The 18964-nt window shown below is 43.1% G+C and overlaps 1 protein-coding gene and 1 long non-coding RNA gene across 2 annotated transcripts; one reads left to right on the top strand and one right to left on the bottom strand.

Moving 5' to 3' along the window:
- The first annotated feature begins 2732 nt into the window (after positions 1–2732).
- Positions 2733–8708, top strand: LOC136448904 (uncharacterized). Its single transcript, XR_010757946.1, has 3 exons — positions 2733–2826; positions 7442–7597; positions 8277–8708. It is a non-coding gene; the product is annotated as an uncharacterized lncRNA (long non-coding RNA).
- On the bottom strand, positions 8519–18596 carry LOC136448903 (CMP-N-acetylneuraminate-beta-galactosamide-alpha-2,3-sialyltransferase 1-like). Its single transcript, XM_066448611.1, has 8 exons — positions 18047–18596; positions 16256–16409; positions 14978–15149; positions 13731–13881; positions 11561–11669; positions 10797–10924; positions 9733–9921; positions 8519–9383 (listed from the first exon to the last, which is right to left on the bottom strand). Exons 1-8 carry the CDS (start codon positions 18151–18153, stop codon positions 9248–9250), a joined length of 1146 nt encoding a protein of 381 aa, XP_066304708.1. The 5' UTR covers positions 18154–18596; the 3' UTR covers positions 8519–9247.
- Between the last annotated feature and the right edge of the window lie 368 nt (positions 18597–18964).

Here is an 18964-nt window from a genome sequence, read left to right as displayed (position 1 = left end):
AAACAATTGCATCTATTCAAACCGCAAATCCAAAACCCCGCCGCGCTGCCTCCGTCCGGCCTGTTGGCTGACGCAACAGCAAAGCTTCTTGAAAGAACTGCACACGATATGATTGACACGCGCACGCACAGTGTTTCCGACCCCTGTGGTTTAGAGACGTCGTTTCTACAACGAATCGTGGCAAAGTCATCTCTGACGATACATGAATAGTATGTATCAATTTTGTTCTTGAACTTCACCAGAGCACGTGCACTTTATGTGGCGTGTAGGTGGTGAAGGTCAGATAGAATATAGCCTTCTTTGCATTTCAAAAGAACCTGCCGCTGATATGTTTCAAGTGTCACAAACGAACGCCAGCGCCGACCAGAAAGCCTGCAAAGGAGATCTTAATAAAACAAACAAACAAATAAACAAACAAACAAACAAACAAACGAAAGGAGGCTAGATAAGATATAAAAATGATACAGACTATTTGATCAAAGTCCGGATAAGTCTTCGTTCATTCAAAAAAAAAAAAAATTTATTCATTATTGTAAATTTTTCGCTGATTACTTGTATGCCTGATGCATTTCCCCACTGGCATCCTTCCCCGAAGTCAGGTACTCATTTTCGGCTGAGTCGAGTGAGGAAATAGGTGTCAAACGCCTTTCACAACAGTTCAACAAACACTATATACCTGTCTGCGATGGATTCAAACAAAGAACCATGAAAATCAAACTTGATAAGCCTAATTGCTAACCACAACAACACCTTGCTGCCTTACACCTACCCTGGGAACCAGACTGTTCATCGGGCCTTTTAGCCGGTTCCTTTTAGTCGGTTCCTTCTAGCCAGTTCCTTCGGCGGCCCAGAGCTCCAAGCCCGCTGATACCGTAATTAGCGCACCGGGGGAGTTCTAGCCCGAAAGTTGACCGGTCCACTCCCCCGGGCTACAACTCACCGGAGCGTTGATTAAGATTGGGCGGGCTGACTGTCTTGGGCCGCCGAAGGAAATCGCTAGCGGCCCGGTCCTAGTCTGGGCTCCCAGGGTACCTTACACCATTTTGCAGCCAATAGTTTCAGCTAGGGAACTATGCACCATTCCCGGACTTTAGGACCTCCACATCTCTACATATAGAATTGACGAAAAACAAGCCGATTCAACCGGTCCGTTTATTTACCACAATTCATGAAATGCATTAAGTACACGAAATACACCTTCGAAATACACGAGATACACATGAAGATGGGTGAAATCTATCAAAATACAGTATGATTGGATGATTAAACATCACAGGATGCTATATCTAATAGCATAGAATAATGTGTTTATGGCCCTGGGGACAAGAAAAGGTTTTCGTGCATTTCGTGTATTTCGGTAAATACACGGACCCGATTCAACGGGCAAAACTATGGCAATCCGTCGTGTTTCAACAATGGACCGCGTACGAGCGCTCCCTATTGAAATCAATTCAACACGCATGAAAACGTAACTTGCTTCCACATTTATGGCCCTAACCAAGGCCCTAACCTCCTGCACACTTCTTGGGTGGCTGGCGGTTTTCTATGACTTTTGGGACTAGTTTACCGCGGTACGAAAACGGCGCAAACCAGTCCCAAAACAAAATCCACAGAAAACCGCAAGCCACCCAGAAGGTTTGCGCATGCGCAGGATTGTTGTTTTTCACCTTGTAGTGTCTAGTGGCAGACAGGTTAGCAAATTTCCTTACTGTTTCTGTGGCAGGGTTTTCATTTTTCATAGAGGGGTTAACGATCTAATTAATGTGCTCGGTGCACCTTCTCGAACCCCCTCCTCCCATTATGTTACGGCCCCTTCAAAAAGACGGGTGCAGTCCCAACCGAGATACTCTCCCCATGATTTAAACCGGGGTCTCCCAGCCATAATAGAGCTCAACTGTGAAGCTGATACCAGTAGAGCTACAGGCACGTGTACAACATGCAGATGCACAAGTCGCCCCACAGTCGAGGCAACAATGGCTCGCCCCTGAGGCCTGACTCCGGCCCGACGATTGAATCGTGACTTCCTGTTGTAGTGTGAGGAGAATCATGCCTGGAGCGGTCCATGGGCCGGGGCGGGATGGCAGTGACACACCAAACAGGTATCCTGACATTTCCATACTATCTATTCGGTAAAATGCCGTTTGTCGCATTGTCAAAGGACGTATGACAGTTGAGTTGACAGGATCATGCTCACGTTGGGCCATTGTACGTACCTCAGTGGAATTTTAGAGTGATTTTCTTGTGCTGTACCCCTTATGACGCCTTTATTACCTTGTCAGAAATGATCAATCATTTGAGTATATAGAAAATATTAGTGTTTTGGTGGTGGTTCATGTACAATGTTTTTTGTGCACTTTACTTTATATTTGATTCAACGTCAGTTCTTGAATTGAAAAGAGCCAGCTCACTGACGCACCACTATTCGTTGAAAGGGAGGGGGTGTAGGTTCTCATTAGAAACAAAATTTAAACGACCCGGGATCGAACCAGGGACCTTTAGATCTTCAGTCTAACGTTCTCCCATCTGAGCTATGGAGGCGGATTACATCCGTAAAACCGAACGTGAAATACATCTTCATTTTCCGTACGTTATATATGTACATCAGATACGCCACAACTTTAATAATCAATTAGTGTTGCATAAGTCACACTTTAGTGCTTTTCTTATTGAATAGCATCGATCGTGAGGTAAGAAGATCGAAGGAGGTTGACTCAGCCGCCCGATCGTGTGGAGAAACACAACCAGGACAAGATTCTGGAGAAACCGCCTCTTCTATCCCAGCAACAGGCCGGAGAGGAAACACAGAGAAACATGCGGGAAATATCGGTATGGAATTCGACTTGAGACTTCTTCCTCAAGTATTGCTTTTTTTTACTTGTCTGTCTGTCTGTTGATTTATTTATTTCTGTGTGTGTCCATATGTCTCTAGATCTCTCTCTGTCTCTCTATCCGACGGTCTCTATCTCAGTCTAGCCATCTCACTCTATCTCTAGCTGTCTCTTTCTTTGTCAATCTGTCTGTCTGTTTCTATCTCTCGCTGCAACACAAGACATCATCTCGAGAGTCTATCAGTTATCGATAATGACAATACATTTAAGTGAAAGTTAGTGGCCACTCTTAGCTGTTTCTAAGACTAGCTCCAGACTTGATGTCCTTTCACTTCCCTGTCTTTTGTTGGATTTCGTAATTGACATCAATACAAGCATTGAACACCTTGTATGATACGCGTATCACCAGTACATATACGTCAAGGTATGTCATTTGGCACGTCGTACAGGTTGGATTTACGGCAGGGTTAGTCCGTACATAAAGACTACTTGTAAAGTCTGACTGATGACCACCCCAGCAGTCTATACAGGTCGAGGTAATTGAATATCGGAGAAACCATTTGGAAAACGACGACTGAGACGCTCCCGTGGGATCGGACGCTAAATAGGAAAGTCCGGCATTGCTTCATGCATCTGTCAATGTGACTCTCGTGCGGGGGGTTGCGCAGAAATACACAAACTGTCGTGACTGTCTGGCTAATGCTTAGGTCGGTGCCCGTAGGAGGTGTAGTCCCGGTCAGGCCCCGAAGCCACAAATTTAGATTGGTCCCGACGGACTGCACGGTACGTGGACTGTATCTCCCGGTGTTCGCACGATTAGCTCACGGCGTCTATCTGTTACCAGGTCCCGCGTTGATTTTACACACACTGTCGCGACTGTCAAGCTAATGCTTAGGCCAGTGCTCGTAGGAGGTGTAGTCCCGGTCGGGCCCCGAAACCACAAATTTAGATTTGTCCCGACGGACTATTGGGTACGGGTAGTATACCTCCCGGTGTTCGCACGATTAGCTCACGGCGTCTATCTGTTACCAGGTCCTGCGTTGATTTTAATTCCGATTTAAAATGATTCGGGGTCCTGGCTGGGCCAAAAATAGCCCGCCAGCCGCATGCAGGGTGTCCAACAGGGCCACGTATAGGGGTCACGCCCGGAAGTACACAAAACAGCCCGTCAACTACCCGGCGAGGCCCCTTTTTCCAATTGGGACCTAAGCATTATTTTGTAAAATAGTAAAAATTGGCCAATTGATTTCCAGGACGAGGTAGAGGACCATAGAGCTATCATTTGTAACCAGCGGTAGAAAGAATGATCTCGAAGGCAAGCTCAGTCCCCCTTGCAAGTATCCATATTTTGGCCATTTTCTACCATTTTTTTTAATTTTTCAATTTTTCAATCTTTCAATTCGACGGGGAGGTCTGGTCGTGGTTTCAAACTATAAACAATAGTCAGTTAATCTATTCAGTTGACCGGTAGCGAGTTTTCGACCAGTCCTCTTGTCTTATTCAAAATAACTAAGCACTCTCATAATCATTTATCCGAAGACCAGATACACGACTGGTTGAGAAATTCAATGAGTCCATTCTCTTTGTGTTTGAAAACAGTTGCACACTTTCATAATATGCTCAAAATCTCTTTCTGTTAGGTGACGTAGCGTTTAAAATCCCCCTGCAGTCGATCCTTGCCTGAACCTTTCATTCTAAGCCCGTACTCTCCCTAGCTTCCCTTCAAGCTTCAAACGGACAGGCGTACACCATATCCGTTCGAACGAGAGTCCTGGATGTTTATGTGGCATCAGACGAGAGGTTGAGAAGGGGTCACACGGCATCTTTATAATTGGGGGCAACGAACTTCAAAACCATGAGACTTACTCGCTAATTATTTTCAACAGCTCTTAAGACAGGCGACAGTAACCTTGGGTGGTTCAAGGAAAGGTCACAAATGCACGAAAACTATTACTTCCGAAAGAATTAATTGAACTGGCGGCCGCTGAGCGCCCCAAACTCTCATCATTAGTTCAAATAAATGTCATCAATAAAGAAGTGTTTCTTAAGACTTCGGGGTCTTTTGTTGTCTTTCAAATCATACATTCACGTCATAGATCATAGTCCAATTATAACGTGATAGGTCGTACATGAATCCTATTTTGGTCGCTGAACGGACTATCAGTGGGTGGGGGTAGTTCGGCACTTATTGATGCAGGACATTACATCCTTATAACGAGACTGTGATATTTTCCATGGACCAACAGATCTATAAATTCAGCCCTTACAACCCTGGCTATAACCACGGCCTCGCCTCATCGTATGCTTTTAAGTCGTAAAAGAAATAAAAAAGCCCCTATACCTGTATGTCGTTATAGCGGCGGAAATGCGGAAACGTTACCGGAAAATCACGCCATAAAGCATACATGGGTGCTAAGTGTCTATGTACGTGGATACTAAAAAAGAACTGGTTGGTTGGTCAACGAAAAAGAAACTGCGATGGCAGACTTCATCCTTGACAAAAAAGCAGCACAGATGATGTGAGGCAACGCCGGCACTCCCAACTCAATTTGTCATTCTGAAATGAAAGCCTGCCTTGCGTCTGTATGAATATTTCTGAGGTTGTCCAAGGTAATTCCCCTTTATTACACAACCATCAAATTTACGTCTGAACAGTGAGAACTTGCGAACGCCTATATATAGAGGCATCTGAAGTAATACACAGAATGCTCCAAGCGTGATGCAGTATAGACTTGGCATGTTCAATCTGTGTCTGAAGACATATTCCTCAATAAAGATACTAGTTATCAACATAGCATTTGCAAATACTGCCCTCTACTACCGTGGAAGACTTAGAAGTTGTTTCATCTCTAGTTGCACACTTTATGATGATAAAAGAAACCAATATCAATTTATTTACCAATGATTCCAAAATAATTCTCACTTTCCCACTATTTCTAACCATGAGAAAACAATTCTCCCATGGAACCCACATATTATAAAAGTGGGTAAATTCATATTTCATTGCCTCAAAACAAGATATCAAACCTAACAAAACTAGCTCGATATATATTTTAGAATAAAGTAAGAATTAGTTCTTAATATCATTGCATTCATTATCATTATGTCAATGTCACATGTGCTTGCAATAAGTCTTTGGGCATGTAATAAACTTATTATCATAAGTAAAAATCGACAATGTGACGGGTTTTGGCAGAGTTGAATTAGAACATTCTCTTATGCCAGGCCCCCGCTTGTGTGTTTTAAGCAACAACCCTGGCGTACCGGGCTGCGTTCCGTCCTTCTCGATGCGTTAGCGCTGAGCAGCGCTCAGCCAATCACATGAACTCCTTCCTGTTGTTGGAGGGGAATATACCAGCCAATCACGTTGTCTCTTGACCATTAGCGGCGACGTGATTGGCTGATAACCTTTCCTATCTGATTAACGCAGTGAGAAGGACGGAAGACAGGCCGATACGCCAGGGTCGTTGCTTGAGGTACAGAAACGACGGGTCTGGCATGAGGGGATGCATATGAGTTGGTAGAGAGATACTGCATGCACCACCACGTTCCATCCGATACACTTCTCCCTCAATTGGCGCTGAACTGTAGAATAACGACACTAGAATACATTGTGGCGTGGCTTTGGACAAAATGAATGATTCGTAACGGCCTGAGCAATTCGCCGGCACATTTTTAATCATCACTAAAAGATGTTGTAAAAGCACAAAATCCACTGATTAATATAGGGTGACTTTAAGGTCGTTCGTCCCTCCTACATGTATTTCAAAATCCACAACACCCACATTTCTCAGATACCAGCATCTTTATAAATGACTTAGTTAACGGACAAATCACGTCCAATTTGTCTAGCTCGCATAAGCGTTGGGTCTGCCCCTAAATACACGCCATGGTCTCGTAATTGGGGCTACCGCGGCAGAACGGATGTGTTTCCGCGCTCGGTCGGTTCATGGTTTCCCCAGTAAATGCTGCCAGTGGTAAACCTTTGTATAGGTGCGTTGTGTACTGTTCCTCTAGGAAGGCGGTTTGTCACAGCGATCGGCAGCTAGGAAACCGTAGCGATTCAGCCTCCCCCAACATCTGCTTGGAATTGGATATAACTGTTCTTTGTCGGACATTGGAGTCTTCTTGTACTTAAATAACCAAATACTTTGGACCTGTTAATACGTTTCGGTAGTGCGTCTGCTACCTTCCTAAATGACCCTGTTACACAGCAAATTGATCGGCCGACGAGTCTGTCAGCTTTAAAATTAAAGGACATGCATTTTCGGCAGTAATGCACCAGGTGTTCTCTCGATCATCGCGCGATCCTGAATTTTGAAATTCGGCAATCTTCTTGCGACAAAATAATACAATACAGCTGAAGCTTGTCGACTGTGTGACAGGGGCTTCAGGAATACAATAACTGGACCTACACATACCTCTAATCATTGTAAGCGGACTATAGAACTGCTAACAGGTAACAAAAACTTAGCTATGTACAATGTATAAGAAATCTTACTAATTCGTATGTTTTGAGTTAAAATTGATAGAATTCCTATGGATGCAAGGGTAGGTACTTCTGACTATGCACTGTACATTTTATATATTATGTTTAATGTTTTTTTTTCTAGAAACGTCGGACATCTTAATTTGTGGGACGTGTCGGCAGCTCTTCGTGACCGTAGCGCTCCTGCGCAAACACAAGTCGGACGGTTGTAGGAAAAAAGTCGTCTGCAAATGCACACCAAGAGGACTGCGCATGCGGCGTGGTGAAAACAACGTCAGAGGTAAAAAGGAATGTTTTTGTACGTGACGTCACAGACGCCATGTTTGGAATAAAATGTGCGTTGCTTTTGTTTATGTCAAAATTACGCCTCAGTGATCACGTATAAAAAATCACATCTACCTGGCAACTTCCTGGTTTAACAATCCAACATGGCGGACAAAACTTACGTCATAGCCACGTGAGCGCAAACACCATGTTTGTCATAGGATGTCAAAAGCAATCGCAGAATCCAAGAAAACTGAATCCAGGATAAAAATAAAAGACGGAAATACATTCTTATTTCAATCTCTGCTGCTGGACTGGATTTATTTGTTTCTGATTCATCGACCATGCACTTGTAGATTGAAAGACTTATATCAGGTTAATCATCGTCATGCATTATAATTAGCTTGATGATTATCGTTTTTGGTTAAAACCTGACTTTCGAAGGTAGTGGATGCTACCTGAAACGTCTGGCCGTTTCCAAAATCATATCCAGTTGCTCGAATAAGTGTTTTTAGCGTATCTTATTACCTAGATGTCTAACCTTCATCGACGTTGTTAACGCTTGTAGCAATTTTTGCGAGTTGTTGTTGTTTGATCGGAAGGGCGGGGCAACTGCCAGTAGTGCATTGGGTTTGTTATTCTTCGTCAGTTTGCTTGTATTTGTAACTCATGATATTATGATGGCTGCTTTCCAGACCAGACAATGCCTCGCCGCTGGCTGTGCAGGGAATGCCGGGAAGAGTTTGACGGACCCTGGCCGCTTATGTACCACGCAGGCGCAGTGCACCGCAATGTCATCTATCGTCGGCACCAACAGAACAAATGTCATGGCGCCGTTGGAGGGTCTTCTTAATTTGGTGAAAAAATTAAGAAAAGCAAATACTAAGACGTAATTTCGACAATATTATATATAACTTAAACGAAGAGTCATAAGAGATGTGAGCAAAATGTACAGCATTTAATGATTGTGTATATAATTGTTTCGGGCAATGTGTTGGTTTTATTCCGACTAATGTATATGATATCAATAAGGAGTCAATGGTACCTGTGTCTTCTGTCGTCATCGTGACGTCATGAAATTTGGATTAAGTGTTGTTTTGCCTAAAACAAACAAAATCCATACTTAACTGCAATTTTAGTATTCCTTATCCATCCTTCGAATCAAAAAAAAATTCCGTTAAGTTTGAGAGCAAAATATTGTTAGAGGAAACGTCTGCTAATAAACCCTGTGGTGTCATCAGCAAAGAATGGTATTGTGTAAACAAATCGTATGAAGCACTGCAATTTGTAACTTCCGTCTTGCGGAGCATGCTTAAATTTGTCCAAGACGCCCAACTTCCAAGTTTTATGTCCTGAGGACAATCTATTTAAGCATTGCAAATGACCAACAGAACGTGTTGTGCTAACTCTGAGGGCAAAATGAAATGGCTGTTATTCTGTTAGTTTCATTTACTTCACAAGGGCACTCCGGCAGACGATAAAGTGAGAGGGAAACTATTTTGCAACGTAAAAGGAAACAACTCTCGAAAAACACATGTTTTACCTGACTACCATTTTGTTGCAGTTTCTCCAATTTTGTGCCAATCTAGTTGGAACAGAAAAACAGGAATGGGAAAACACATGGAGAAAGGACACTTTGTAATCTTTCTTTGCAGTGTAGCACTTATCATCTTCGAACCCAGCGAACAATGTTTTCCCGGTCCAGAATACGCCACAGCGCCCGCTCGTTTCCGAAATTGTGAGCTGTGTCGTTCTCTCTGGGCTCCGTGAAAATGTCTTGGTCATAGTAGTGCATCGGGTACCTGTGGGGGGAAAGTACAAAATGAGATATTGATATCATGGCAATGTAATTAAAATTGAAACTGCATATAGCTTTTGCTTTTTGTTGCACAGTAATCTGGACTATGACTTAGGAGACAGTAGGCTAAAACAGGAAAAAAAGACGTAACCATTCTCTCTCGCGGCCCGGGAGAGTTGTGTTCTCGCGAGACTTCGACGAGTTTCGTTCTCGCGAGAGTTGGGCATGTTTCCAGAGAACGGAGTTTGTGTTGGAGGGGGTATGTAAAAACAAGGAGGTTGATCCTCCTTGGGAGAAAGAAAGAAGAAGAAAATGAAGAAAAGAGTTGCTATCGAGGTAACTATCTCTCTCACCTCGGGTCGAATCCGAATCCGTAGAGAGAGACCTGGTCACACATGTGCACGGCCATGAAGGCGGTGAAGACTCCCGTGGTGGGTCTCTGACCGGTGGCGTTCAGGTAGTTACAGAACACGTAGCGCAGGAAGTCAGGGTGGGCGAGACGGAGCCGCTCCGGGCGAACCAGCTTCGGCTCTCCGGGGTAGCTATTCATAGATTCAGTCAGAACAAAATATCTGTTATATATAATATAGGATACATATAATACATAATAAATATGATGTCTCTATACCTTTAAACCGTGAGTATATAACCTAGGGTCATTAACGTTATCTTCTGTGCGTTGATGAAGGTTAGACATCCAGGTAATAAGATATGCCAAAAATATTTGCTCAAGCAACTGGATAATATTTTGAAACAGTCAGACGTTTCAGACAGCATCCGCTGTCTTTCGTCAGTGGCTTGACAAATTTCAACCAGTTGCTTGAGTAACTATTTTTTGCGTTATCTTCCGTGGTTGTCTCCGACATTACTAGAATGCCATTCTATGACATTTATATGGTATTTACATCAAACGGTAGATGCCTTGAAGCTAAACTTACACATATTGTGGGTTATCATATTTTTATCATCGGAAGGCAACCTAACTTTTTTTTTAGTATTTAAAAGAGTAACCCAGCCGTTTGCATTTGACCGGCGAACGGTTACATGTGAAACTATTTCTAAAGTTCTGTACTACAATTGTTGAATTTTCAGTGACACATTGTGAACCATTGTCAGTTAGGGACGTCCCTTGGATAGGACGTTCAATGGAGGTCCCGTTTTGGAGGAGAGCCACACCTCGAGCACCTAAAAGAACCCACCACACTTATCGAAAACCCCTTCAGGGGTTGTTAGAGGGTACTCGAAATGAAGATGAAGGTGAAAAGTGTAGGGGTCCTTCCCGGCGTGTGTGGATCAAATATATCTTTCCGGATATGCAAGTTGTACTGTACTGTTTAGCACAAACCTGGTGTGTTATGCCATGAGGCGTTTCACCGGGTATGCAATACGAACAAACAAACAAACAAACAATCAATACCCATATTTGCGACAGTCAGGTTCCTTGTCCACCCAACACTGAGGCGGCGGGACCTTCTTCCGAATCAGCCAACCGGCCATCCACGCCAAATCCCAATCCTTAAACGGGATGTAAACTAGAATAGGGTCCTGGAACAGGTAACAGTACATTCTAATGTATACAAATGAACTATTAGAATGCATAAGTTTAGCTTACTGAACTTGTGAAATGCTACTTCCCTATAAGACGATCCTTTCTGGTACATTTCATACAATTTGGTGATATTCATTGCTTCTTTTACTTCGTACTTTCTCAGTTTATTTCATCAACGGCAAATTACTTGTTGATAAAGAGTTAGCTAGGGAAGAGGTAGACTTGCAAGTGTCATAACAAACGTTTATTATTCATTCATTCAATTAGTCCATGCTAGATACATCATACTAGCTTCTTATTTGAGCAATATTGTCAAAAAACAACAGGAGAATGTCTTCATCCCAAAGCAGACTTTGTGATTTGCAACACAGAAAAAGTCGGATTTACCCAAATCGTCTACAGTACCTACCTACCTACCTACCTACCTACCTACCTAGTCCCTTGACCTCCGGGTCGTTGGGGGGACAAGGTAGCAAGGAAGATGGACATCTGTCTCCAGTACAGGACCAGTTTAACATTTTCTGTTGTTATAAATCTCACTTCAGAATCAATCCTTCCAAAACTGATGGACCGTCAAGCTAGAAGAACTATTGTGTAAAGTGAGGCATGACAAAGGCACCACGTGCACGTACCGATTTGATGACGTGTTGTATATGCCCGGACTCTGGGAAGAAGATGTAGAAGGAAGTCTTGTTCCCAACGTCCCGAGCGTACCAACTTCCGACTAAAGCGTGATTCAACCTGGAAAAGACATTTTTGTGCTTTTTTTGTGTGTGTGCCGGACAGAACGCTAAAAGATGACCGCTTATAAAGAAAATGTAGTACAGATTGTCTACATGTAGGGTGGGCTTAGGAAGATAATGATAAATGATGATGAGAGACCTTTATTGCACGTTTATGCTCTGATGAGCTAAGTACAGGTCATGATGACAAGCAGAAATATAGTTACAGTGATAACAAAAATGTGATATGTAACTACATCTAAATACTAATTAATACCGCTATACATGTATGTACATGTTCAATTTCTTCTCGCTTCTTAAAAGGCAATTGTAGATGAATGAGCATACATGGTTTTTGAGATATGGCTTGCCTAGTTTCATAAGGAATACAAATTTTTCTAAGCTATCTAAATAACGAAAACTAGGAAACTTATCCTGTATACAATTAAATAGGGTATTCCTCTCATAGTTGTATAATGTACAATCAACAACAAAATGACACATAATAGTCTTGTAACCTCCACGGCGTTTTAGTTTAACTTCTCAGCCTAGCTATTTTCCACAGGACCTGAAGTAAAGGGACTCATGGACATGTTGGGGCAAAAATGGGTCAATTTCGCCAGCGAGGTAAATTTCCTTCAGGTTGTGTCAAAGGAGTATTGTTTTCCTGCAACCTACCAACCTAAGATGAAGTTACTCTCGTTACCGTAGGATTGTCAAATGATAATGTACATCGCAAAAGGTTAGGTAAAGCAGTCATCTTCAACTGAGCTGAAGCACGATGCGTTTTCGTCCAGATCGTAGTAGTGCCATTATATGTGGATGAGCTTCGGTTCACGTTAAAGCCGGCGTCACAATTCATGCGAGCGTCGGCCGACTTTGTAGATCGCCCGAAGCTCGCCGAATTTAAATTCGCCCGAGTGTCGACCGTATTTTCCAATGAAAATCTCGGGCGACGTCCGTCGAACACTAAAACTAAAAATCCCCCATGAGATGGTACCATCACTTGCACATGAACGAAGTCAGTACCGACTGACCTGGTAAAAGGCCAATATTTGGATCAATGTTAACTTGTATTTCTAAAAGTCGCCCGACGCCCGCGCAATCAACAGGACGTCGACCGTACTTCGGCCGAAAATGCACATTTGAAGCTCGCCAACACGTCGGCCGAGCTGAATTTCTTATTTGTGACGGGGGCTTTACAGACTAGCGGACACGAGATGGAGAGGTCAACCATTAGACTCCTGCCGTTCCTCGCCAGACGCTGTGTCCTTGGGAAAGGAACTTTACACGAGTTCCTTGGTGGGGAGGGAGGTGGGGAGGTAAGAGGTTGAAGGAGAAGGATATGGGCTTCACCTTAGCTTGCAATAACCGCCATTCCCAAGACACAATTTTAATCTTATTATGTATCTGTAAACCCTATCTGTTCAACATGTTTTGTCCTGTTGTGACCAGTACTTAGCCCAGTGCGGCATAAATGTGCAATAAAGGTCATTCATTAACAACCCACCGACCCTTCGGCCTAAAAATGACTGCGGGGCCTTCACCTTTCTACTTAGCCGGGTATCAAGACCTATTATAGCTCCCGAGTCTCCTCTCTGAAAATAGGTATGGCCCCGGGTTGAATTGATACCGTTTGCCTCTATTTGCGAAAAGCAGACTCGGGAGGTCGTGGCGCCGTGTGGCGAAATGGTTAGAACATTCAGCTGTCGAAACGGGTTCAATTCCGGGTTGCCCCCCAGACATGCGCCCCGACGTTGTGCCCTTGGGAAAGGCACTTAACACAAATTTCCTCACTTTACTCAGGTGTAAATCTGTACCTAGTCTACAGGTTAGGGACGTCCCTCGGATAGGACGTAAAATGAAGGGAGGTCCCGTGTTTGGGGAGAGCCACACCCCACGCACGTTAAAGAACCCACCACACCTTTCGAAAAAAGAGTAGGGGCATGCCCCGGTGTGCGATGGTCCAAAACCTTACAGCCTGATTTGACCCGATACATGGCAGTAATTGCCGACTTGTCGGCAGATGGACATACGTGGTCAGGAAGAAGAAGCTATAATAGGCTACTTTTTTACCTACCTGAAGACATAGTCGTGGCTATCTATCTCCTTGCCCCTCCGTGAGCCCTTGAGTTGTCCCCCCGTGCCCACCACGGCACACCGCACACATTTCTTCCTCCCCCTCCCCCACACAGGAGGGTCACGCAGCACGCTGAAAATCTCCCTAACAGCTTTGGGCAGACCAGGATGGACCAGGACACAAAATGAAGGCAAAATTAATTGAATTGATCAATCTCTCTTAGCTTTCTCCATCTAGGAAACCTAAAGCAAAACACTACATTTCCACCGTGAAATTTCTCCTCCTCATCATGTCGGATTGCCCGGACCAAGGCTAGTCTGTCCCTCAAGACGACACGGCCCGCCATTAAGTCCTCTTGATTGTTTCTGCTAAAATCACAAAACCCACAGTTCATTAAAAACGTGGAACTATTCATTAGCCACTGTCTGTAAAGAAGGCACTACCCCCCCCCCAGTAATGCATGTACTTAGAAAAATCAGTTAGATCTATAGACTCGACATTTTTATCTTACCTTTTTACGTTATAGTATTTGTGTGTGTTCCTTTGCAATTAGCATTTGGGGATCAGCTTGAAAATAAAGATGACTAATTCTTGTTTCTTACAAGGTAACTTTATCTTCATGGTTTTCACGGTCACCTCTGTACCGTGAACTTATCATCGCCGAAAAAAACAAACAGTTTTTATTATTTATGAATCCTTCACACATCCGTTCTGTAAATCACTTGCCACCACCGTGAAGTTAAAGTTCAGTGAAAATGTTCATTTTCCTTACACCTTGAAAGTTTGTTACCGTGAAGATAAAGTGAATTACAGTATTATCAGTATTACGTAAAAAACTTAATCTACGGAGCTCCAAGCACATTTTCGGTGGCAAAATCGTTCAAAAACTAGAGTTAAGTATTTGTGCTACATATTACATACTTCAGGTTTGCTATGTTAGTTTAGCGATTACGGGGTCTTTTGATGAATATGAATTGTTGTTGAATTTTTCTTTTTATTTGACTTGAATGTGTGATAGTTGTGTGCCGATTTGTTAAAAATAGAGAGAACGCTAGTGACCCCAAAAAACACCCCTCCCAATGAAATGGTATGGCTACCCTGCGACGTCACAAAATCAAGATGGCGGCCACCCCACATGCCAATGGATCCAACAAAGGTTTTGCTACGCAAACCTGTAACTACGCAAACCTGTAACTATTTTTTTTCTTCGGTCGAAAAGGTTACAAACAAGTTACGGACCAATGTACCGGTTTTGTTTTTGTCCTTGTAGCCGAATGGCAGAAGATATTTGGACTGTAGCTTCTTGAAGTTGTCGTCTTCTATGTCTTCGTTGTCCATGAAGATCTTAATGTCGTCGATGTACCTAGACTCGAACCATCTCGACTTGTTCTTCCTGTGCACTAATCCGTATGGACACGTCTTCTCAAGAGGAAAGGAAGAAAAAAAAAAAGATAGTTCGCAGTGAGAAACTTGCCATGATATATGTTGCGGCTAGACTATTCATTTTCTTTTAGCTAGCCTAAATTCAATCAAGTATCCTGTAACGGCTCGCCGCCATGTAACCGCCTTGCCGCCCTAGGGCGGGGGACAGAAATCCCCGGACAGCTGGAGTTTGCGTTATACAAGTGTTAGCTTCCTCGCCGCATTGTTTTATTGAGAAACAGAAGTACAGATCCCACAAAAGCAACTACAAATCAGCACCAATGGAAGTGGGTAGCACAGTATGGAGTCACATATCAAGAATGACTTAGACACCTTTATTGGTAAGGAAGGTTTTATATTTTGATCTGGCAGAATCGCCGATTCTACCGCAGTAGCTCTATAGATCCATAATGCTAGGAATGTGTTAGGGTTGTCTCCCATTTATAAATTCTTGATTCCAAGTCTATCCATTGATCTGAAGTGACATTAATCAAAATTGAAAAGTTCTGATGTTTTTTGATTGAGTATCTTTAGATTTAGCCAACGATGGATCTATACCGGTAGAATTCTGCCAGATTGCATGCATCTCTAGTGACATATACATGAGTCTGCCCTGTGTGTTGACTAGGTACTAGTGCTGTGTACCGGTACCGTACCATAAAAACTGATTAGGTAAGGTCCAAAATACCGGATCATGAAGTACCGGTACTGTACCGACATAGATTTACACCAAGAATGTGCTTATTTTGTGACTGATCTCCTGACCTCATACAACACCAAACGCGACCAAAGTGATACCTTGGAACAACGTAACTAATATGCAATAGATCATTCAGGCCGGGAGTTTTGACAGCAAGGCCAAGGGAGCTTGGCGGTAGGAAACCTAGTTGTTTTCTTTCAATAAAGATACTGAAATTATAGAAGAAGTTCAGAAGAACACATGTTAATTTTTTAAATTGCTCAGGTACAGGTACAGGTCCGGACCTGCACCTAAACCTCTGTACCGATACCTAGGCCTGTACCTGTACCTGTACCTGGTGTTACTAGGTACTAGCCACCACCACCAGCACACGTGGTGATTAACAGTGCTTGCTATGTCTCACCGAGGGCATGAAGTCCCTGTCCCTGTTGTAGCTCTCGTATTGAAGTTCCCAGTTTGGGTCGAGTTTCGGTTGAAAGTGTTCCAAAAAGTCGTACATGACGTCTTCCCTGTCTTTGTGATTGGCACCGAAGAGTGTGGAAGTCATGTCGGGTTGTCTGTAACAATGAAACTTGTTTTATTCGAATTTGCAATTGTTGACCTTTATATTGCATGCTACAGTACATCATTACATACGCCAAGAAGGCCGTGGGTGTTAGGTGCTGGTGTGATTGTAGATGGGTCTTTTTACTACTATAGACTTTATCATAATTGATATGTGGGCAGGTGTCGGCAAAATGAAGGGTAACTTTGATAATATGCCCCCTGGCGTATTTCTATCTTACTGCAGCGAAACCGCCGGTTTGGCTCATTTAGCCATTCCTCCAGGCTAAGACAATGTGATAAACAATTCTATTTAAGATGTTAGGTAAGAGGATATGTGTTATTGTATATACACGGACTGTTGTCTATAAATGTTCTCCAAATTAATTTCTCACTACCACGCATCCATTGATCCTTATAGGAGGCTTGAAAACAGATGAAACTGAGATATATATATATCGTTATATTCATATGCACATATATTAATTATTCCCTCGAGCTCTTTCAAACTCGGAGTTCGGCGTGACATCTATTATCACGAACCAACCTATCTACTATGATCAATGAGCGCAATGAAAGAAACAAATTGGAAGGATATTCTTAGGTCCTGACAACATTACTCTCCAAGCAGAGCTAGGGTTTCAGCTGGTTTTTAACGTGTTTTAGGCGTTTTTGTCATGCCTTCTACTTTGTCATCGTTTTTGTTGTGTCGCGAGACAAAAAAAAAATGACAAAGTAGAAAGCACGACAATAACGCCTAAAAACACGTCAAAAACCAGCCGAAACCCATGCTCTGCTTGGAGAGTAGACAACATCACCCACGTTTGACTGATGTTTCCCAGATGTTGTACTCATATCTGGCTATGTTGGCGCTAGGACAAGTTACTGTGCCTCGCCGCCATAACCACCCCCAGCTTTGGCTACAATGTCGATAAAACTAATCTCTCTCTGTATCAAATATATAGTGCCTGCCAAGTTTGTAGGACGAGAGAAGGGCTAGCTTATCTTAGTTCCCATTTTATGCCCACAAAATCTCTCATTATGCGGGACATTCCCTCCAGTTTTATCTCAAACCTTGCAACGTTTGAGTGTGTTTCGTCTGCTGTGTGCTTAATTTCTTGAGCTTGGTTTAATTACTTTAAATGGACGAATGAATGTATGGAGAGGGATATGAAAGAATCATAGGAGGCCTTAAGTCTTGTTTCGTCCATTTAAAATACCATGTATTTTCCAAATGAGTTACAGATGACGTCTGTTTTGACTCAGCTGTACTACAGCTCGACCAAAGATAGCCTCCCTGCTTTATCTTAATTTTTTTGAAACTATCAGCCAATGTTGGAACCACAACATTAAAAACTTGACGTATACGCACTAGAAAACGTGAAGTATACGCCTTAGAAAATAAGCACACGCCCTAGAAAACGTGATGTATACGCCTAAGAAAAAGTGTCCAACTTTGCGGGATAGGGCACATTTCTATAGCCTGGGTGCCTTTCTATAAAGTTTACCGCGGCTCCCACAAAATACATGTGTAGTTTGAGGGGGCGAGTGTAGGTGACACACAGGCTAACATTTCTACGCCCCCAAAACCTGTAATACTTTTAAAATCGATCGCCAAGAGATTATCACATTGCAAAGGCTTTACTCTTACCTATAATTTTTTCCTTTCCGCAAGAAGCTGTCTTTCATGTAGCTTGTCAGTAAAGTTGCTAACGCTGCCATCGCAACGACGGCATATAGACGAAGCCTTCTCCACATTTCTCAACATCCAGACACGCTTAGTGACACGGAAACTGAGGTCCTTGCTGAGGCCAACATACTACTAGCCGATAGCAGCCGACCGGGTACTTGTTCTTGACAGCTAAATAAACAGCTGGCGCTAACTAGTATTTAAGATCCGGCTTGGAGTCTTGCCCGCTGATCTTACACAGCCTTCCGACTTAAAAAAAAACGAGTATGTTGTAGGTCCCTTGCAACGAGACATGTTTACGAGTGCCCGGTCAATATGGTTTCCCCGATAAAATAACGCAAATCAATCGTTTTCTTTCAGTTACATCTGTCAGGGGTTGTAGTTCAAGCACTGACCGTGGAGGCCGAGCAAATAGCTTTGTCTAGTACTTATTCGGTGGTGCTTTATGTTGTTTTAAAAGAAAATCTCCAAGCAGATGTAGAGTCTGGCTCATTGTTTTACGCGTGTTTTTGTGGCATTTTGTACGTCTTTTCAACATCTAGGGCGGAGTTAAAAAAAAAAAGGACTGAAAGAAAGACGTACTGAATGTGGCAAAAATAGTCTGACTGATCTTATATCTGCTTGGGATGATATGGTACTACTCATGGGCAGGCCTGGAAACTGTGCTGACAGATTATGTCTGGGGTGTGACCAGTATCGCTCATAGGATTCCCAGGGACCCATTAAGTTGAACAGAACTTCTCAGATAACTGGACGGTTACACTGATCATGGTAGGGGGAGACGGTAGTCTCTACCAGACTAACCGCGTCGGCTATATAGAGAACATTTGCCGGGGGACTTGGGCCATGGAGGATAACATTCCCATCCGCAGGTTGCAA

This window comes from Branchiostoma lanceolatum, chromosome 14 (genome assembly GCF_035083965.1).
Source record: "Branchiostoma lanceolatum isolate klBraLanc5 chromosome 14, klBraLanc5.hap2, whole genome shotgun sequence".
Taxonomy (NCBI): Eukaryota; Metazoa; Chordata; class Leptocardii; order Amphioxiformes; family Branchiostomatidae; genus Branchiostoma; species Branchiostoma lanceolatum.
The sequence above is the reverse complement of the archived record's forward strand: the minus strand, read 5'-3'. Positions and strand labels throughout refer to the sequence as shown.

Bases quoted from the DNA above. Each gene is read 5' to 3' on its own strand.
- LOC136448903 (XM_066448611.1), bottom strand. From the start codon at position 18,153: ATGTGGAGAAGGCTTCGTCTATATGCCGTCGTTGCGATGGCAGCGTTA. The intron at 13,882-14,977 runs GTACATTGGTCC...GTCTGCCCAAAG, and splicing joins CAAGGACAAAAACAAAACCG to CTGTTAGGGAGATTTTCAGC. The intron at 9,384-9,732 runs GTGAGAGAGATA...TTCCCCCCACAG, and splicing joins GGATTCGGATTCGACCCGAG to GTACCCGATGCACTACTATG.